The sequence below is a fragment of the Leopardus geoffroyi genome, chromosome A2 (genome assembly GCF_018350155.1).
Source record: "Leopardus geoffroyi isolate Oge1 chromosome A2, O.geoffroyi_Oge1_pat1.0, whole genome shotgun sequence".
NCBI classification, from domain to species: domain Eukaryota; kingdom Metazoa; phylum Chordata; class Mammalia; order Carnivora; family Felidae; genus Leopardus; species Leopardus geoffroyi.
The window spans coordinates 121,762,491-121,781,561 of NC_059331.1; the positions used below are offsets into that span (position 1 = coordinate 121,762,491).

General features: G+C 40.3%; 2 protein-coding genes across 7 annotated transcripts in view; one reads left to right on the forward strand and one right to left on the reverse strand.

Annotated features, from left to right (window-relative positions):
• Positions 1 to 592: 592 nt before the first annotated feature.
• Positions 593 to 16,474, reverse strand: FKBP14 (FKBP prolyl isomerase 14). 2 transcript variants are annotated; one of them, XM_045495198.1, is made up of 4 exons: positions 16,112 to 16,474; positions 12,610 to 12,761; positions 9,139 to 9,266; positions 593 to 1,791 (listed from the first exon to the last, which is right to left on the reverse strand). In XM_045495198.1, the coding sequence occupies exons 1-4, from the start codon at positions 16,306 to 16,308 to the stop codon at positions 1,753 to 1,755; spliced, it is 516 nt and encodes a 171-aa protein (XP_045351154.1). In that variant the 5' UTR covers positions 16,309 to 16,474; the 3' UTR covers positions 593 to 1,752. The 2 variants fall into 2 exon arrangements, with proteins under 2 accessions (XP_045351154.1, XP_045351153.1); XM_045495197.1 differs by lacking the exon at positions 593 to 1,791 and adding an exon at positions 5,470 to 5,764 and having other exon boundaries at positions 16,112 to 16,468.
• A 1,725-nt stretch (positions 16,475 to 18,199) lies between these two features.
• The window catches only part of PLEKHA8 (pleckstrin homology domain containing A8), a 62,751-nt gene continuing 61,879 nt past the window's right edge, over positions 18,200 to 19,071 (forward strand). For 4 of the 5 annotated variants that reach the window (XR_006716401.1, XM_045495192.1, XM_045495191.1 and 1 more), the window contains exon 1: positions 18,228 to 18,681. Coding sequence is in view for 4 of the 5 variants with exons in the window: in XM_045495192.1 (XP_045351148.1) it covers positions 18,642 to 18,681 (40 nt within the window). In the remaining variant the exon portion in view is untranslated. Of the gene's footprint in view, positions 18,682 to 19,071 lie in introns of all 5 variants that reach the window. The other variant, XM_045495190.1, reaches the window with a different exon arrangement.

Here is a 19,071-nt window from a genome sequence, read left to right on the forward strand (position 1 = left end):
TTTTCTGCACAAAATAGCTACACAACAATACAAGATACGATTATAAAGGGAAAAGAAAAAAAAAAAACACCTGTATATGGTTGAATGTTATAATATCCTAGTCTCCTGCCCAGAGGTAAAATTATTATCAGTTATATTAACATAAAATACATTCCAGCAGAGCAAGGCCAACGAATGAGAAAATGTTCTGAGAAACTGGAATTAAAGTCCAAAGGGTCTCCCTACCTTTACTTCATTCTTTATAATAACGAGAACTGTCCCCCAATACCTCAATTCACATTGCGTGTGAAATGTTTTTACTGCAACTGTTCACCAGAAAAGAAATTACCTCTATCCCTCCAGCAGTGTGGAATTTTAAATTAAAGAAATGACTTGTAAATTCCCAGAAATCCCCAAGTGAGATATAATTTAGCTGTTACTAAAGACCAAGGGGACAGCATTCACTTTACTCTAGATTTTTAGAGTAAAAAACCTCAGCAAACATCTCATGTAATTTGTTTTCAGATCATAAAATAAAATTAATGTTAGTCTAGGTCCTAGGCACTTAGATTGGCTTTGTAAATTATTGGCTGACTCATACTCACTACAGTCATCCATTTTATGCCAGAGGCTTTATTAGCAGTACAGGAACACAAAGAAATGGTAAACAAAAGAATCCTTGATTAGTGTGCTAGGTGTTTTCAGATCTCCAGAATCTCCCAACTGTTTGTATGCTTTTCTTTTCCTTAACAATAACCTATGTATATCAAAATGAGCCACTTAATCCCTTGGGCAAACCAAAGCTGAAGGAATGAAAAAAAGATTATTGTTGGTTTTACATGGAGAACTACTAGGAAATTTTACCTAAATTGTAAGTGAAACATAGAAATATAGGCAAAGTACAGAAAGACAGATTCCAAATCAACCAAAAGGAAATTTAACTGCACGGTATAGACAAGTTTTCAGAGAAGGGAAATCATGTACTAGAGAGAACATTTCAATGACTATCTTTGATACGAAACTATACATATACATATTCATATAGATGTATAATCTATTCATAATATATGTATATATTATACATGGCACATAGTTTATACACTATATACAACACATACATATATATATTTACTTTTTAAAGGCAATCTCTTGACTGTATATTCTTCTAAACATGTGGGCTATAGATAATTCTGAAAAAATAATAAAGAACAATAATTTTGGGAAAGTTTGGGTCTCTTTTCTCTCCTGGTAGGGAAGATGTTCACAAAAACACACTTACTGATGATCTAACTTTTTGCTGTGAGAATTTAGAGTCCTAAAAAATTCCTAACCCTGGGGAAAATAGTATCTCCACACAACTTACCCTTTTGACTGTACATTCAGTTTTAGGCACAATTAGTTTCCCCAATGACCAATGCTTTACAGAAAACAAGAAAGAATATTCAAAGAAAAATACAGAAGATCGTATATTCAAGGGCAGGGAATTGGTGACGTGACTCATCTCTCAAATTAAGAATCTTAGACCACCTGCATCAGTATCATCCAGCAAGTGGGCTAAAATGCGGAACCATGGGCCCAACCCAAGAATGAATCAGCATTGCTGGGGAAAGGGGTCAGGAATCTGCATACTTCACACATATACCATGCATCTCTGGTGTATGCTAATTTTGAATCACTGCTACATTTCTGCAACATTTAGGAAGCAAAGCAAGCCTCTCGTTGTATTTGAGGATGGCACTAGGAAACCAGTGTTTACAAGGTCTTTGTCTTCTGTCAGCCTGGAGCAAGGAGCTGAAGGCAGCAGAGGCAAGGCTGAAAGCAAAGGCAAAGCCATGTTTTAAACGGAGAAAAGAATTTACCCTTCAAATAGACTCCAAACCCTTATGTAAGAATGTATGGATTTCATCGTACTGAAGAGAATATGCAAATCTTCCTAAATAGAATGCTACAGATACTAAGAGAGAAAAGTACTATAATTTTCATGTTTCCAAATGGGCATAGGAATGTATAATCACGCTTGACATTTTAGGTTTCATTTCAAACAGAAGTGGGTAAGAAACAAAAATAAAATAAATCGAAACGCCCTTATGACCAAGTGCTCTGCAACTCTGGAAAATAAGTTGCTTGTTATTTTTTTCCCAGGGTTATTATTACGATGATAAGTCCCTTTTTAAATAAAAGGGTGAGAGATGTATTTTTTTCCATAACATTCCACCAAGTCCCTTTTTCTCCTCTTGCAGTTTCCAAACAACGCTGAGAAATCATCCATACACTCAATTCAGTAGGGACAGACAGCATGCTCATATCTAACAGCGCTGTAGATGTAAAGAATTTCCTATATATCATGAAGGGGTACAAATTCATTTCCACAAGCAAAGATTCAAATGGCTGATTCCCCTTCTGAATCAGAAATCATTGTTTCTTGTTATTTTTATGACAACCCAGCATTTCATTTAATTACATTTTACAGTGCTCACTCACTCACTAGGCATTAATCATCATCATGCCTACCTGTGACAAAATAAAATCCCAAACGAAAACAATAGTGAGAACTACCACCCAAACCACACTGACTAAAACCCAACACATACACTTTCTCTGGTACCAAAATTCACCAGCAGCTGTTGCCCGCGATTCTCAATGTTTAATGCTTATTTCAAAACAATTGAAACCAAAGCACAGTTTTTCTTACACATATCTCTAAACAGAGCAGACAAGGGCGCCTGGGTGGCTCAGTCAGTCGAGCGTCTGACTCTTTTTTTTATAAATTTTTTTTTTTTCAACGTTTATTTATTTTTGGGACAGAGAGAGACAGAGCATGAACGGGGGAGGGGCAGAGAGAGAGGGAGACACAGAATCGGAAACAGGCTCCAGGCTCTGAGCCATCAGCCCAGAGCCCGACGCGGGGCTCGAACTCACAGACCGCGAGATCGTGACCTGGCTGAAGTCGGACGCTTAACCGACTGTGCCACCCAGGCGCCCCAGAGCGTCTGACTCTTGATATGGACTCAGGTCATGATCCCAGGATCGTGCGACGGACAGAGCCCCACGTCAGGCTCCCCACTGAACATGGAGCCTGCCTGGGATTCTCTCCCTCTCCCTCTGCCCCTCTCCCACACTCACACACTGTCTCTAAAAATTAAAAACAAAAATTAATGTCAAAAACAGATAAATAAAATAAACAGAGCAGATAATCACGTTCCATGCGTCACTACACCCCTCTCCTACCATGACCTATCCATCTTCCCTATCCAGTTTCAACATAAAACCTAGAATAACAGGTAAGAAAACCAATAAAGCTGCTAAGGAAACTGGCACTTGAAGAATGTTTCACAAAACCAATCATTCCCCAAATAAAGTTTATTTTGAAAAGAATACAACATGGTCATATAAACTTAAGTAGGACATATCTAGCAATATTAATGAGTCAAATTATATTACAAGTGAGGTCACAGTTCATGTCTGATTATTCCCACGAATGGAAAGGGGTAGAGGTGTAGCTAAACCAAAGGCAGATGCTTAAAAACGACCATAACCTATTTATATGCTTTCATTTCATGTTTGTGTCTAAAGATTTAGATGAGAATTTATGTAAACTCACATATAAAGAAATATGCTGCCCAAATAATCACAATTCTTTTTGCTTTGCCTGCTTTACCGGAGATAGCATCGCCAATAACGTCTATACAAGGTGCTACCACGTGACAAGCTCTCTCCTTCCCGACGAACACAGCATAAGGCTTTCTGTATTGTGGTTCATAACTCCTCCGGGTTGAGGAAAATAGCAGTGACAATTTAAGAGTTTTTGACATATAGCTGATTTCATCAGAAAAAGGTGTTATATATGTTCTTCTCAAGAACTTTATGTTCTGGTGAGGAAAATGTCAACAGATAAGTGGCAAAAGTAGCCTGTGTATGATACAATAATTGTTCATGATTCTCTAAAACAAAACAAAACAAAACAAAATTAAAAAACCTAGAGGTAAACAAGCATGAAAGGACTAAGAAACATGCCTGGATCTTCTCACAGGACAGGGTTTTTGAGGCAATTCAGTGCTAACCCCAAGACTATTCAATGAAACCAGAGCCTTTCCTAGATCAGGGGAAGAATTCAAAAGTACTTACAACAGCCAGTTCACCATCTTCAAAGGATAAGGAGGCAAAGATTAAAAAAAAAACAGAGCTGACTGCTTTGAGAGCAAGGTGAAGAGAGAATTAGGTCCAATGAGTTCAAAGGGAAGTTTTGCTTTTTCACTAGTAGAGGGCAAAACAAACATACTGAACTTGGGGACTGCGATCTGTTTGCACAAGTTAGCTGTTGACCTTGGACAAAACAATCAATCTCTTTGAAGGATAATGTCCTCATCTATAAAACAGTTACATTAAGATCCACCAGTTCCCCTCCCCCCCCCCCCCCCCCCCACAGGGCTCAGAGCAATGAAAATCAAAGACAATGATGCACTTGAGATCACTTTGTAAATGATAAAGAACTATTCTTAGTAAATGGAGATTTGGGAGCTTTTTTAAAGGAAAAGGATAAAAGCCAATTTCAGGTAAAATTATAAAATCATCCATTTTTTTGACACAGGAAAGATTTCTATCCAATAGTAGCAGCTGTGGATCCATGTCATTTTTTGATGAGCAGAAATGGGAAATTTTCGATTGGCTTACTAATTTCTCTCATGATACAAGGTTATTGTAGTATAATACATTAGTAATAGATTTTATTCATTAATAAACCAGGAAGGGTAATCTGCTAGACTTAAACATTGACTAGATACAACTCTCTACCTCAGCAACAATGTTTTGACCCGTTATTACAAAGAGCCAGACACATAAATAATTTGTCCTATTTCTCATTATAGATTATTAGTCACTAGGAACCAAACTTTATAAAACTTAAGTCCTGGGCAGAATGTTTCAATGTATACATATTTATAAGTTATTAACTTTGTTACTCACTTCAGCCTTACACATCTCAGTAGAGCAGTAACTGTTACAAGCCCAAATCAACAACCAGTTTCCTCTTTTCCTTAAGCAGAGACTCAAAGGCAGTTACAGACCCACTGTTTCATTATAACATGAAAATAGTAAGCCTTGGGCTATTGCAAAAGGTTTCTCAAATGTCAGTATCTAACTTGGAGAAAATAGAGGGAAGGAGAAATAGAGGGTGCCGATTTGTTGGGCATGCTTCTGGCTGCAATATTTTAAAATTGCAAGTAAGCAAATAAAACATAAGGCTTCATATGTGAAAGTGGAAAATAGTTCAGCAGTCTTCCGTTCAAAGACAAATCAATTTTTTTCTTCCCAATAACTCACCAGAAAGAAATGGGCACTTAGGAATCTTAAGGGGTTTTTCAAATAATATTCAGGAAAAAAAAAAAATATATATATATGTATATATATATACATATACACATATATATACATATATATGTGTGTATATATATATACATATATATATGTGTGTATATATATATATATATATATATATATATATACACACACATACATATATATATAAAACCAGAAGAGGAACAGGACATTATTTAAAAATAAGACCTTCTTTTAAAATGGTTGCCCTGTCTTTAAGGATGGATGCCATATAAAATGGGCAGATGTATCTTTATAACTCATCATGTTTATATGTAAATTCTCTGGCAGATATAAATCCATCTTTGTCTTCATCTTCTTTATCAAAAATATCCTCCACCAAAACATCATGATGACTTTCATTCACCACTGCACCATGCTTTTCAAACTCCTTCTTTAAATACACTTTAACCTACAAAATAATGGGTCTCATTAATAATTCTATTTCATAAGACACCCACACCAAGCCTGTTAATATCACAGAGTGGACTGGTAGTTTACTGGATTATATACAACAATGACCAACCAACTGCTTTACAATATATCATTGGATATATTTCCAATGACAGTAAAGGAAATTTTTTTTTCTCCTTAAAAACTGTTGCTATACTGCTCCAATATAGACACAGAATATTGCTCAGAGGCAAAGATAAGGTTTATATCATCCAGTAGGGCACCTGGGTGGCTCACTTGGTTACACGGCCCAGTCTTATTTTGGCTCAGGTCATGATATCAAGGTTCCTGGGATTGAGCCCAGAGTGGGGCTCTATACTGACAGCTCGGAGACCGGAGACCACTTGGGATTCTTTCTCTCCCTCTCTCTCTGCCCCTCCCCCACTCACACTCTCTGTTTCAAAATAAATAAATAACTTAAAAAAAAAGAAAGAGAAAAAGAAAAGCACCCAGTGAAAGGATACTACCTGCTCTCAATCTGAGGCTAAATAAAGCCAAGCATTTGAAAAACTGTAGTCTTTCATTCCATTGAATTATCCAGATCTCTAACTAGGGTCAGAATTCCAGGTACTTCTCTCTTAAAATCAGATTAAAGAATGGCATTTAAAAAATTTATTTAAAAATTTTTAAATTTTTTAAATTCCAGTATAATTTACAGTGTTATACTAATTTCAGATGTACTTCTCTCTTAAAATCAGATTAAAGAATGGCATTTAAAAAATTTATTTAAAAATTTAAAAATTTTTTTTTTTTATAAAATTTTTTTTTTCAACGTTTATTTATTTTTGGGACAGAGAGAGACAGAGCATGAACGGAGGAGGGGCAGAGAGAGAGGGAGACACAGAATCGGAAACAGGCTCCAGGCTCTGAGCCATCAGCCCAGAGCCTGACGCGGGGCTCGAACTCACGGACCGCGAGATCGTGACCTGGCTGAAGTCGGACGCTTAACCGACTGCACCACCCAGGCGCCCCATAAAAATTTTTAAATTTTTTAAATTCCAGTATAATTTACAGTGTTATACTAATTTCAGATGTACTTCTCTCTTAAAATCAGATTAAAGAATGGCATTTAAAAAATTTATTTAAAAATTTTTAAATTTTTTAAATTCCAGTATAATTTACAGTGTTATACTAATTTCAGATGTACAATATAGTGAGTGATTCAACAAGTCTATACATTACTCAGTGCTCATCATGATCAGTGTGCTCTTAATCCCCTTCACCTATTTCACCCATTGCTCCCGCCTGCCTCCCCTCTCCTAATGGCATTTTTTAATTTAAGTAAGTGTCTGGTAATAGTCCATGCTGTGGATCTGGCTATGACCATGCCTCATGACCTCCCAATCTCAGAAATTAAAGCAAAATCCAGCCTGATGAGTGCTTACACTAAAAGTTTTCAGTCTCATTCAGATGTTTAAAGACATAAACAAAATCCTGTTCCCAATTACCCACTAGATTGACCATAATGCAGTTTAACCTGTATTTTCATTTTTAATCAGAGCTCTATTACTCCTTCTGTTAGATCAGTAATTTCAAGTCCTCCTTCCTGCCCCTATCACCAATATACAAACATATGACATATTTATTTTTAAGATTAAGGAGATTGAAGTTGTTAAAAAAAAAAAAGATGATGAGGCCAGATGGATTAATGTAGAATATATCCCTAAGATATACTGTGAGAATAAAGCAAGATGCCAAATATTATGTATATCATGCTATTTTTTATGTAAGAAAAGAGGAAACAGGAATATGTATTCATGTTTGCTTGTATTTGCATAAAGAAACACTGGAAAGATACATTAGAAACTAATAAAACTGGATGCGGAAAGGGACAGATCACATAGTAGAAGAGGATGTGGGTGGGAGAAAAACTTTTTTTTTTTTATAAACTTTTTTTTTTTTTTATAAAATTTTTTTTTTTCAACGTTTATTTATTTTTGGGACAGAGAGAGACAGAGCATGAACGGGGGAGGGGCAGAGAGAGAGGGAGACACAGAATCAGAAACAGGCTCCAGGCTCTGAGCCATCAGTCCAGAGCCCGACGCGGGGCTCGAACTCACGGACCGCGAGATCGTGACCTGGCTGAAGTCGGACACTCAACCGACTGCGCCACCCAGGCACCCCGAGAAAAACTTTTTAATAAACACCTTTTTTAATTGGATTGATTTTTTTTTTAACGTTTATTTATTTTTGAGACAGAGAGAGACAGAGCATGAACGGGGGAGGAGCAGAGAGAGAGGGAGACACAGAATTGGAAGCAGGCTCCAGGCTCTGAGCCATCGGCCCAGAGCCCAACGCGGGGCTCGAACTCACGGACCATGAGATCGTGACCTGAGCTGAAGTCGGACGCTTAACCGACTGAGCCACCCAGGCGCCCCTGGATTGATTTTTTTTTTTTTTAATGTGCTGTATATTTAAGGTTTTTTAAATGAAAGGTTACTGAAATTTACCTTGGATAGAAAAAAGTCCTATGACTGGTAATAGTACAAGGTGTTATAAATTTAGTAGCTGTAGATCATGAGCCTATGAGTTCATAATAACTTCGCTTATTTAAGACTTAATCATTTCCTGGCCATTAGAATGAAATTGATCGAAACATAAAAAGGGACTTGATTTCTGACCAGCCAGGCCACAATGGAGAATATGGGCAGACAAAAAAAAACTGAGTAGCTCTCTACCTCCAATCCTTTCCTCACAACAGCCAGATTAAGACAGGTATGTGTAAAAATGGCTGCGAAAGCCTAAATGAATTACAGGGAGAAGACTTCTTCCTTTATCCTTACGCAAACACCAGAACTAAGAGGGGGCTGGGAAAGGTCTTCTGCTCTAGAAAATCCAGACCAGAGTCTCCTTTCTCCAGGTGCTACCCAGAACAAAAGAACCCAGCAGGTGGGCCGTTAGCTGCTAAACGCCAGGAAATTACAACAAAGTGCATTTAACAGCCAGTTGACAGTTTTAAACAGAAACTGTCAACAGGAGGTATTTCTCCAGACATCCACATTTCTTATATAGCAACTTCAAAATGGGAATTGTCTTAGCAAAATGGACCTTTCAAAAACTCAGAAAGAGGGAAGGAACAGTAAACCTTAAACATGGTGGGGTAGGGGTGGGGGAGAGGGAAGCAAAAGAATGAATGGTGTTGAGTCTCAATATATTTCTCTACAAAACAATGATTTCCTATTTTTAAAAAAGCCAATATTCAAAGCATCAGTATTATAAGAAAACTTACAAACAATATTTTATCCAAACAAAAATAAATTTTCTCTATAAGTATATTTTTTAATAAGTGAGAAGAAACAAGCAAACAAAGGAGTAAGAAGAAGGAAAGATCACCTCATCTTTAGAGAGTTTCCAGTCATCATTAAGATCCATTTCTTGGAATGACTCATGGGATCTTGGTCCATTTCGAATCTCCAAGAGATCAATGTTGAATATCAGTGTACTCTCTGGGGGAATTTTACCTGACATGAAGAGAGACGGAGGTTAACTTTTACTTAAACAATCCCAAAGTTTTGATGACAGGAAACTTATGACACTGAACAAAATATTCTTTTGATTGAATTCAATGAAGAGCCTTCCTAAGGCTATCACATATGATGTAAATTACTTGTAACTATATGTTACTCAAACAAATAGAATAGTAAAGGAATAATCCAAACTGGTAGATCAAAAGCAGTCTGTGTTTGGCTTTGCAATTACAAACTGTTTCGTGCACACAAACACACACATACATACAGATGTGCCTAATGGCCTGGTATTAAATTTCAAATATAATTAAGATATTATATATTACATGTCAAGAATGACTTAAAGGGCTGTAGATAATTCAGAGTTAATTATAGTACAAGTGATTTAACTAACTTTGGCGGGCAGGGGTGGTGTCACTAAAGTCCTGACCTAGATATACATAGAGTACTGCCATTTCTACCACTAGGAGGCAGTATCTAACTGAGAGAGATCTGGTGACCCACAAGCCAGTGTTAAAGCTTAAACTTGCCCCTCTTTAAGCCTATTTCGTCATTTATAGAATGCATTTATAAAATGCAGAATCTGTTGGGAAGATGGAGGAAAATAAAGCTATGCAAAATATTTAGCATTCTGCTTCATAAATAGTAAGCTCTCAATGTATTACTAAAACATAATTCTCTTATAAGCTTTAAAAACAATACAGAAAGGTTCAACAATTTCAGACTTGGGAAACACCTCCTCTGATATAGAACACCTATATAATTATATACATATCCTGAAGAAATTTCATGAGAGAGAAGAAATTAAAACAAATTTCTGAGAAGGGAGATAAAAATCTTTTAAAACATGAAAAGAGCTCTATTAAAAGTCCCAGGGGCCTTTTCAAAAAAATACTTTCTGGGCAGTATGAAAAAAAATTTTTTTTTTCAATTTGTTTCCTTATAACTGTATTTAACATAAAGGTCTAGGTAAACATCACAAATATTTCTTAGTCCCCCCCCCCATTCAAATCCCACATATTTCTGGCAAAGAGCATTTGTTAAGTATTAAAGAGAACAAAACTTACACTCTGTGCCCAAGCTTACCATTCCAGATCTAGACAGAGAAGGGGCATGCACTAGGTCGTTGATAAAACTGGTGTCTTTCCAAAGGAGACATTCAAACGTGGTACCAAATGACTACAAAATTAGTGTTAAATACACATCAGCAGAATTAGTTTCATGGCTCTCAGTTTGGACGAAATGACTCAAATTTAGAACTCTGCTTGTCCTACAGTAAAATTGAGTTAAATATAGTATGGAGTAAGAGTAATGGATTAATTCTACATACACATTAAAGGTGACGCAATAAAGATACAGCAGGAAGGTGATGAACATCAGAGAAACATTTTCTAGATACCTGATTTTCTTCTCTAAAGAGATGATTATCATAATAATTGAATTTGGTTAGTAAATTCCATTCTATGCATAAGATTTATATAGCAAGTTCCATTTTAGAATATAATGTTACAAGGGCACCTGGGTGGCTCAGTTGGTTAAGCATCTGACTTCGGCTCAGGTCATGATCTCACGGCTCTTGAGTTCGAGCCCCTTCTCGGGCTCTGTGCTGACAGCTCAGAGCCTAGAGCCTGCTTCATGTTCTACGTCTCCCTCTCTCTCTGCCCCTCCCCCGCTCATGCTGTCTCTCTCTGTCTCTCAAAAATAAATAAACATTAAAAAAAAAAGAATATAATGTTACACATATGGCATTTACTTTCTTCTCTGGAAACTGGGGTTAGGATTCTCAATTTGTAACTGGTTAAGTTTAGACCTAAGGATACTGTGAAGTCTGTTATTGCTACAGTATCAGAGTGGTTCCCTGTCTGGTTCTGGTGACTACTTAATAAATTTTTTTCTTCATTATGTAATACATGCCCATTGTAGAGAATTTGGAAGAGACAGAACCAGAAATAAAAATAATTCCGACCCACCAATTGTTATCATTCTTAATTATTTCCTTGTGATTCACTCTGTGTGTGTATATACTTTTTTTTAATACTTACTCTTGGATATAGTATAGCTTTATTTTCCACTTTTGTATATAACATTATATCTTACCCATTTGGATATAATTTTTTTAATCCTTGAAATGCCATTTTTTAATAACTGGGCCATATTTTAGTTAACCCTTCTCATTACACATTGAAGTTGATTTCAATATTTTTGCTATTAGAAACAATGTAGTGGGGCACCTGAGTAGTCCAGTCCGTCAAGCTTCAGACTCTGGCTTGGGTCATGAACTTGCCCCGTGAGTTTGAACCCTGCATGGGGCTCGCTGCTGCCTGCACAGAGCCAACTTCACCAACTTCAGATCCTCTGTCCCTCTCTCTCTGCCCCTCCCCTGCTTGTACGCTCTCTCTCTCTCTCTCTCTCTCTCAAAAATAAACATTTTAAAACAATGTAGAAATGGACATCCCTGTCCACAAATATTTCTCCTGATACCTGATTATTCCCTTAGGTTAAATTAGAAAGGAAATATATCTTGTGCAGGAAACATCATCTGGCCTCTTGTAAATAGCCCTTTGGAAAGCTGCGTGGCTCCCCACTCACACAGCAGGTGTACATCCTGGAACAAACTAGCACAAATCTCCTGGAATCAGCTAGCCTATTTGCTTCTATTTTATAACACTCATTTCATGTCACTCCATCAGGTTTTATAAGTGAATTATAACAACAGTTATAAAACAACTTTAACACAAGAATGAAAACAACCCCCCAAAAAAAGCTTTGTTAAAGAAAACTTCAGTTGTGAGCCCCCTGCAGCCCACATCTAAACCCCATTTAATACCTGAATAATCTATATTTCACGTGTTCAACTCATCGAAACACTTATGTGGAATAACCTTTCTTTTTGGTGTTAAAATAAATTGATGAGTTTCAGCTGGGGAGGATGAAAACGTTCTGAAACTGGATAGTGGTGATGCTTGTACAACAGTGTGAATGTTCATAATGCCATTGAATCGTACAGTTAAAAGTGGTTAAAATAGGAACCATTATTTTGTAAGTATTGTGCCATAATTTTTTAAAAACCATTCTTTTGGTTAATATGGTGGTAAATTGTTAATGATAGAGTTAAAGGTTCCAGAACTTTGTATCAGTAGTTCAGTTGACCATTAAGATAGAATGGCTTTAATTTGGCCATCTCAAATGATAATCAAGACGCAATCATACTTAAAAAAAAAAAATAATACACATCTTCTACTTCTGGGGGAAAAATACATACTAGTTACGCCGACTTCTGTCTCCTAATCTAGAGAAGAACCCCAATGCTGTAGTAAAAATGTGAAATTGTTATTACCTTTTCCTTCTTTTCCATAGCCCAGGGCAGGAGGAATGGTGAGCTTTCTCTTCTCTCCTACACACATTCCCTTTAAGCCCTGGTCCCAACCTTTGAGAGCCTCCAGGATGCCCAAGGTAAACCAAATGGGCTGACCATTGTTATGTTTGTGACTACAATAGAAAGAAAACATATTAGACCTCTTTAGTAACTTTCTTTTTTTATTGATGTGGGAGCATTTTATTCTACCAATACGTGATTCAGTTTGGGAATTAACAAAAACAGCTATACACATACACACAAAACCAGGTTAATTTTGTAATAATTTAATCCACTGCCCCTATTTCTTGATGCAAATTTCATACAGTTGAATCAGGTAGAGAAGGGCAGAGGGAATAATAATAAAAACAGTTAATAATTATTTGAGATTTACTGTGTACCAGGTATTATCCCAAATTCTTTGCCTCTTTTAACTCCGTGAGAATGATCATATGAGGTAAGTACCATCATTTCCCCATTGTACAGAGGAGGAAACTGAGGTTAAATGTGCTGGTATTTGATCTAACTCCAAACTTCAAGGTCTTAACCACAGTGATGCTGTCCCAGGAACGTCATCCCGGGCAGAAGAGGGAGAAAATCATGGAAAATGGGTGAATTTGGGAAGAAAGAGAAGTTAAGGAGAAGTTACTGCCAAGACAAGTGGGTCCACACCCACATGGACACTGGAGAGTCGGGAGCACAGCATCTTCTAGTCTGCCTATAAGCCCTGCTGATGTACAGTCTCGCGATAGCTCTGACACGTGGAAACGGCTGCTCTTCAACCCGAACCCAACCTAGATGCTGCCTGCAGGCATTTTCTGTGGGGCTGTGCAGGGAAACCTGGGGGAGTTGTCCCTCAAGGACTGAGGAAGAAGGAAATGATCAAAATATCCTGGCTTAGGACCTGGAGAGAGGCGAGCCTAAGAAACCCAGCCTGCCAAGCTACTGGGGGGACTGAGGGCTGAATAGCACGTGAGCCCCAGTTTGCTCCTTTTTGGTACATACGGAAAGTATTCTCAAGGATATCGTATAGGTGAGAATGAGAAATCACTCTACTAGGTTTCATGGACACCATGGTTAATTACTAAATCTAGGTAAAAGCCATTACTTCCTCTTTTCTTAATTTCCCCCTATGACTAAAGAAGCAAATTGCCAACTGTAGAACACTTGGGAAGGCTGGAAAAGAATAAAGAAGGAAGAAAACAATCTGTCACCCAGTGCTGACTACAGTTTTGGTACATTTCTTGTCACAGCTAAAGGATTTAAGCTATTTACCACACAGGCTATTATTCTAGACATGGCAAACATGCTTTACAACAGATCACTTGATGGTACTGCTTCATAAAACTCAGGGTAAGCAGTTCCTGACCATTTACACTGAGGCCGCATGACAACCGTCCCCTCATCAGGTACAGAACTTTATTTATTTATCTTTTTAATGTTTATTTCTTTTGAGAGAGAGAGGGAGAGACAGAGTATGAGTGGGGGGAGGGGCAGAGAGCAGAGGGAGACAGAATCCGAAGCAGGCTCCAGGCTTTGAGCTGTCCGCACAGAGTCCAACGTGGGGCCAAAACCCACAAACCCGCAAGATCGTGACCTGAGCTGAAGTCTGACGTTTAACCGACTGAGCCACCCAGGCGCCCCCCTGCTTTTTTTTAATGGGTACTAGAACTTTAGTAGCAAACTGCTAAATAATGTTGTATGGCTACCACCAAAGGCCAATAGGTTTTTCATTCTGAGACCTGAAAGACATCAGGCTGTATCTAAAAGAGATCAGACTAAAAATAAAGATGCAGTTGAAAATTTTAAATGCAAACCTTGGGGCGCCTGGGTGGCTTCGTCGGTTAAGCGTCCGACTTCAGCCAGGTCATGATCTCACGGTCCGTGAGTTCGAGCCCTGCGTCGGGCTCTGGGCTGATGGCTCAGAGCCTGGAGCCTGTTTCGGATTCTGTGTCTCCCTCTCTCTCTGCCCCTCCCCTGTTCATGCTCTGTCTCTCTCTGTCTCAAAAATAAATAAACGTTTAAAAAAAAAAAATAGCACTGTTAAATGCAAACCTTAATCTTGTTTAACATCTACTGTGGCACTGGCCTTGTTGCTAAGAAGATGGAGCTGTTGAGAATTCTATGGCAAGCCACTGTTTCAGAAATTTTTGCAAAGGCTAACAGAGTTCAGAGAAGAACGCCATTCATTTCTCCAAAACCTGACAGACCAGGTCTGAATGCTCAATAAAGGCAGTTCATCCGAAAATGAGGTCTAGGATGGGCCACAGAGCTTCACTACTTTTGTTCATGCCATCTTCTCTACCTGGAATGTCCTCCTTGCCCCCATTCTCCACCTGGAAGGAACCCTCCACCCATCTTTCGAGACCCATCTCAATTATGATCTCTGGGAAGTCTTTCTCTTACCCCACCCCCCCAGAGCATCATTAATGCCAGACTCCATTATGCTTTGCAAACACTTGGAACACTCTGTACTACATAGCATGAGCTATTTACTTGTCGTCCTCCTTCCTGTAGATGATGTACTGCTGGAGGACAGGAGCCCACTCTTAAGTCACCTTTGCATCCTCAAGGCCTGACTTGTGATCACTCAATAAGGGTTTGTTAGATGGACAGATAAATGAATGGACAAGGATGGAGAAGCCAAAAAGTTTTAATCTCCCTAGTCTCAAACACAGGGCCTAACATAAAAGAAATGCTCAGTAAATAATCTTGGAATGGAATGATGAGAATCAATGCCTAATTAGAAATCATTACACTTGTAAAACATCCATGTTGCAATTTCTTTGTTCGTATAGAACAGAAATAATGATAGTGTAACCACCTGAAAATCATTCACTATAGTTATTGGATTAATCTTTCATGGCCATAACCGTACCCATCAATGAAATCTTTGAATTTCTAGAAAGAATAAAATAATGAAACAAATCATGGTACTATACCTTGACCAAAATGTCATTTGTACGAACAAAAATTAAACAGATCAATAGGCTAGCATTAGCATATCCTACAACAAGCAAATAAATGATTGTGTATTCTGCTCATGGAGTCCCTGCGAAAAGTTTTAAGTAAATTTCACCTACACCAAATTCAAAATGGAATTGAGTCATTTTCCCTCGGGAATGGAGTTTGAGAAATGAAATTCCTTTACAGTGTTTTTCTACTTATTGCCTAATTACACACCTAGATACTTCTGCAATATGTCAAAGATTCTAGTTCTAATTTTTATAGTAAAAATTAACCTTTATCCTTACCACACGTTTCCAAGTTCCAAGGAACTTCAAAGGCACCGTTATTGTCTTTATTGTTTTTAAACAAATTGTTTGTCTTGTCTTTAAACAATTTCCTTTCCCAAAGAAGGAAATAACAGATTTCAATTTTTCAAAAGAGAAGTGAAACCTGATACAGGCTACCTTTCCTGCCAGAGAGCTCGCATAGGTCGATGGGTTCTTCACTATTTTACCTGCGAGGTGTAATTACTTACGTGGAGTGAAATAAGGAGCCATCCTTTTCTAAGTAGCCTTCATAGTGGACCAACATCAAATCTCCCCCTTTGGTCTTGCGATGGCAGATGAACGGCTTCTGGAGCACCTCAATCTTCACTTCTGGTTCAGGGATCAGAGCCCCACTCAAAGAAGTGACCAACAACGTCAGCACCGCGTTCCACAAAAAAAGCCTCATGCTGCTGGCACAGGAAAGTTCCTACAAAAACAGAGAAAGGGCCCCCGACCTCATAGAACTAAGAAAGTATTTGAAGGCTTCAAGACAACGGCCTTTGGCAAGTTCATGACTACCGCTTCCCAGCAGACGTGGCACACTTACTACGACAACTTTCCCACGTAATGCGAACCCACCTCTAAAGCGTTAAACCCCAAACCCGGGCCTGACTGGCTCTCACAGGTTGGTTCTTGGGAACGATGGCTCCCCATTGGCTAGCAGTGCAGTCCGCCGGAGCCTCTCAAGCCAATGATGCTGCAATAATTACAGCTGGGCGGAGCCAGGACTTGGTCAGGCCGCGAAGCACAGGGAGGGGTCCTAGAGAAAGGCGGATTAAAGAATTCCACAACCTTGGATTTTGGGAGATCCCTGGGGAACACAGCTAACCGGAAACTCCTCCGGCAGATTTACAGCTGTGAAGTTCCCCGGCTGAGCGTGCTGAGCCCCCAGGCTAAGTGAAAAGGTAGCGGTATCCGGAAAGGCCTGTTTACTCTTGGGCACGCTGAGAGGTTACTCCCCGCCCCTAGGAGTCCACAATCCTGTATTGTTACTTACAGTATAAACGATTAAGGCTTAAATATTTCTGTAGGGTTCGCAAAGCGCATTCCCGTTGCGTAAACCTCACTACACCGCCAGTAAGGCAGGTTCTTTAATCCCATTTAAATGATAAATGCATCTGGGCAAGGAGAGGTTAAGGGTCCTGCTTAAAATTGTTCAGCCCCAAAGCATTTGAGCTCCGCCTTCAAACCCGGTCTTCTGATTCATTCTACAACACCGCATAATGTTATGGCTGCTAACAGTTTATCTCTTAGTGACTTTAATGTAGAAGGTAAATAATAGCTTCTATCGAGGAGACGGACGTGCAGACCTCCACTTTATAGAAGAAACAGTAATCACAGTTACGAGTTACACTGGCTCATCTTAGCTTAAAATTATTAGCTTTACATTTTTCGCCTAATTTCAAAAGCAACACATGTTCATTACAGTCGATTTGGAAGAAACTGGAAAGCACGAAAGTAGGTTTTCCAGTTAAAATAAAAGAACCGAATTAAACATGAATTTCAGATAAACAACGAATCCGTTGTTCTGTATTTTTGCTAAATCTGGCAATCTTATGCCAAAGAAAAAGAGAAAAAGAGATCGCCTATAGCGCCACCATCTACAAATAATCATCTTAACATTTTGGTTCATGCTTCTGTGACATAGGCTTAAAAGAAATTAGATCAGATTGTACACTTTCTTTCATAACATGCTCTTTCCACTTAATCTATCGCTAACATTTTCCCTGGTCAAACATCCTTGGCACAGTACTTTCTCACATTTTAATACGCTTAGGAATCCTCTAGAGTATCTGTTAAAATGCAGATTTCAACTCAGGAGGCCTGGGCTCGCCGTGAGTTCCTGCAATTTTGACTAGCTCCTAGGTGATGCTAATTCTGCTGTCCATGGACCGCACTTCCAATAGCTAGGCCTTAGAGTTTAAACATGTTTACTAGCCACACTGTATTCTGTCGTGAAATTCCCGTCGACTCCGTACGCTCTATTGCTAGCTGCCTCGATTTTCTGGCATCAATTAGCCTTGAAACAAGATTTGGACCCTGGGGGCTATAACACAGGAGGCACCCTAAGGGGCCACACTGACCCTCAAACATCCAGAGGTGGGTCCGGCCCCACCTACGGTACCATTAACAGTCTGGACTGTGTCCCGCATCGTCTCATAGGTCGCCCTTCTCCACTCTGACGCATCACCTACTCTCAAGCCCACTTCCCAGGACTCAATTTCCCTGCCTGCAATTCCCGCTACGTCACCCCGCCGCCGCCGCAGTCGCAGCCAAACCCCGGAGTGGACCATGGGAACGTGCGCGCGAGCGGCGCACTAGGCATGCGCGAGCGGGCCCCGGGCCCGGCGCGTCGAGGATTCAGGTAGCGCGCTGTGGCACCGCCAGCCACCGGTTCCCTCGCTACAGTGGCCCCTTGGAGGCTGCAGCCACCACTCGGGCCCACCCAGTGCCTTCGCCTCCCTGTGAACAGCGCGCCGCTCCACCGCACGGGGGCCCTGGCCGGCCGCGTCCTCACGTGCCGAGGCCGCCGCAGTGACCCCGCCCCCGGGCCGAGGATGTGAGGCTGGCCGGGTGTCCCCGCACCGGGCCCGGGCGCCGGGAGTCGGCGGCTCGGCAGCTCTGGGCGATGGCCCTGCTGCCGGTGCTCCTCGCCTCCTGGGGCCTGGGGCAGTGAGGGGGCCGGCGGGCGAAGGGAAACGGCCCCGGCGCGGCGGGGGCCAAGGGGCCGCGGACGACATGGAGGGGGTGCTGTACAAGTGGACCAACTATCTGAGCGGTGAGTGGGGGGCGCGCCAGGCGCCGGGTCCTTTGTTTGAGCGGCGGGAGGGCGGCGTCGGACGCGCGTCCCCGGGGGTCGGGGTCACGGCCCCTAGTGAAACCGGAGAGGCCTGCACGGGTCGGGGATACTTGCCCAAAGCCGTTCTCACGGGGCCGTGTCACCCATGCTGTAAGGACACAGTCCTCTGCTGGGGCTGGGTGAGGCCCATAACTGCCCTTTCGCTTCAAGGAAAGCTACAAAATACAGAGGTTTGGGGTGACTGGAAAGGCTCAATGCCCTCGGCGTCAGCGGGAAGGAGGCGCTGACTCCCGCATTGGGGGTCTTCTAGGAGCCTATGGAATTCTGGCGAAGGAGCTGGTCTCGCCCGCCCAGCAGAGAGGTTGGAAG

Excerpts from the sequence above, each read along its gene's own strand:
- FKBP14 (XM_045495197.1), bottom strand. The coding sequence starts at position 16,308 with ATGAGGCTTTTTTTGTGGAACGCGGTGCTGACGTTGTTGGTCACTTCT. Across the intron at positions 12,762-16,111 it reads GGCTCCTTATTTCACTCCAC|TCACAAACATAACAATGGTC; the intron begins GTAAGTAATTAC and ends TTTCTATTGTAG. Across the intron at positions 5,765-9,138 it reads GGAAACTCTCTAAAGATGAG|GTTAAAGTGTATTTAAAGAA; the intron begins GTGATCTTTCCT and ends ATTATTTTGTAG.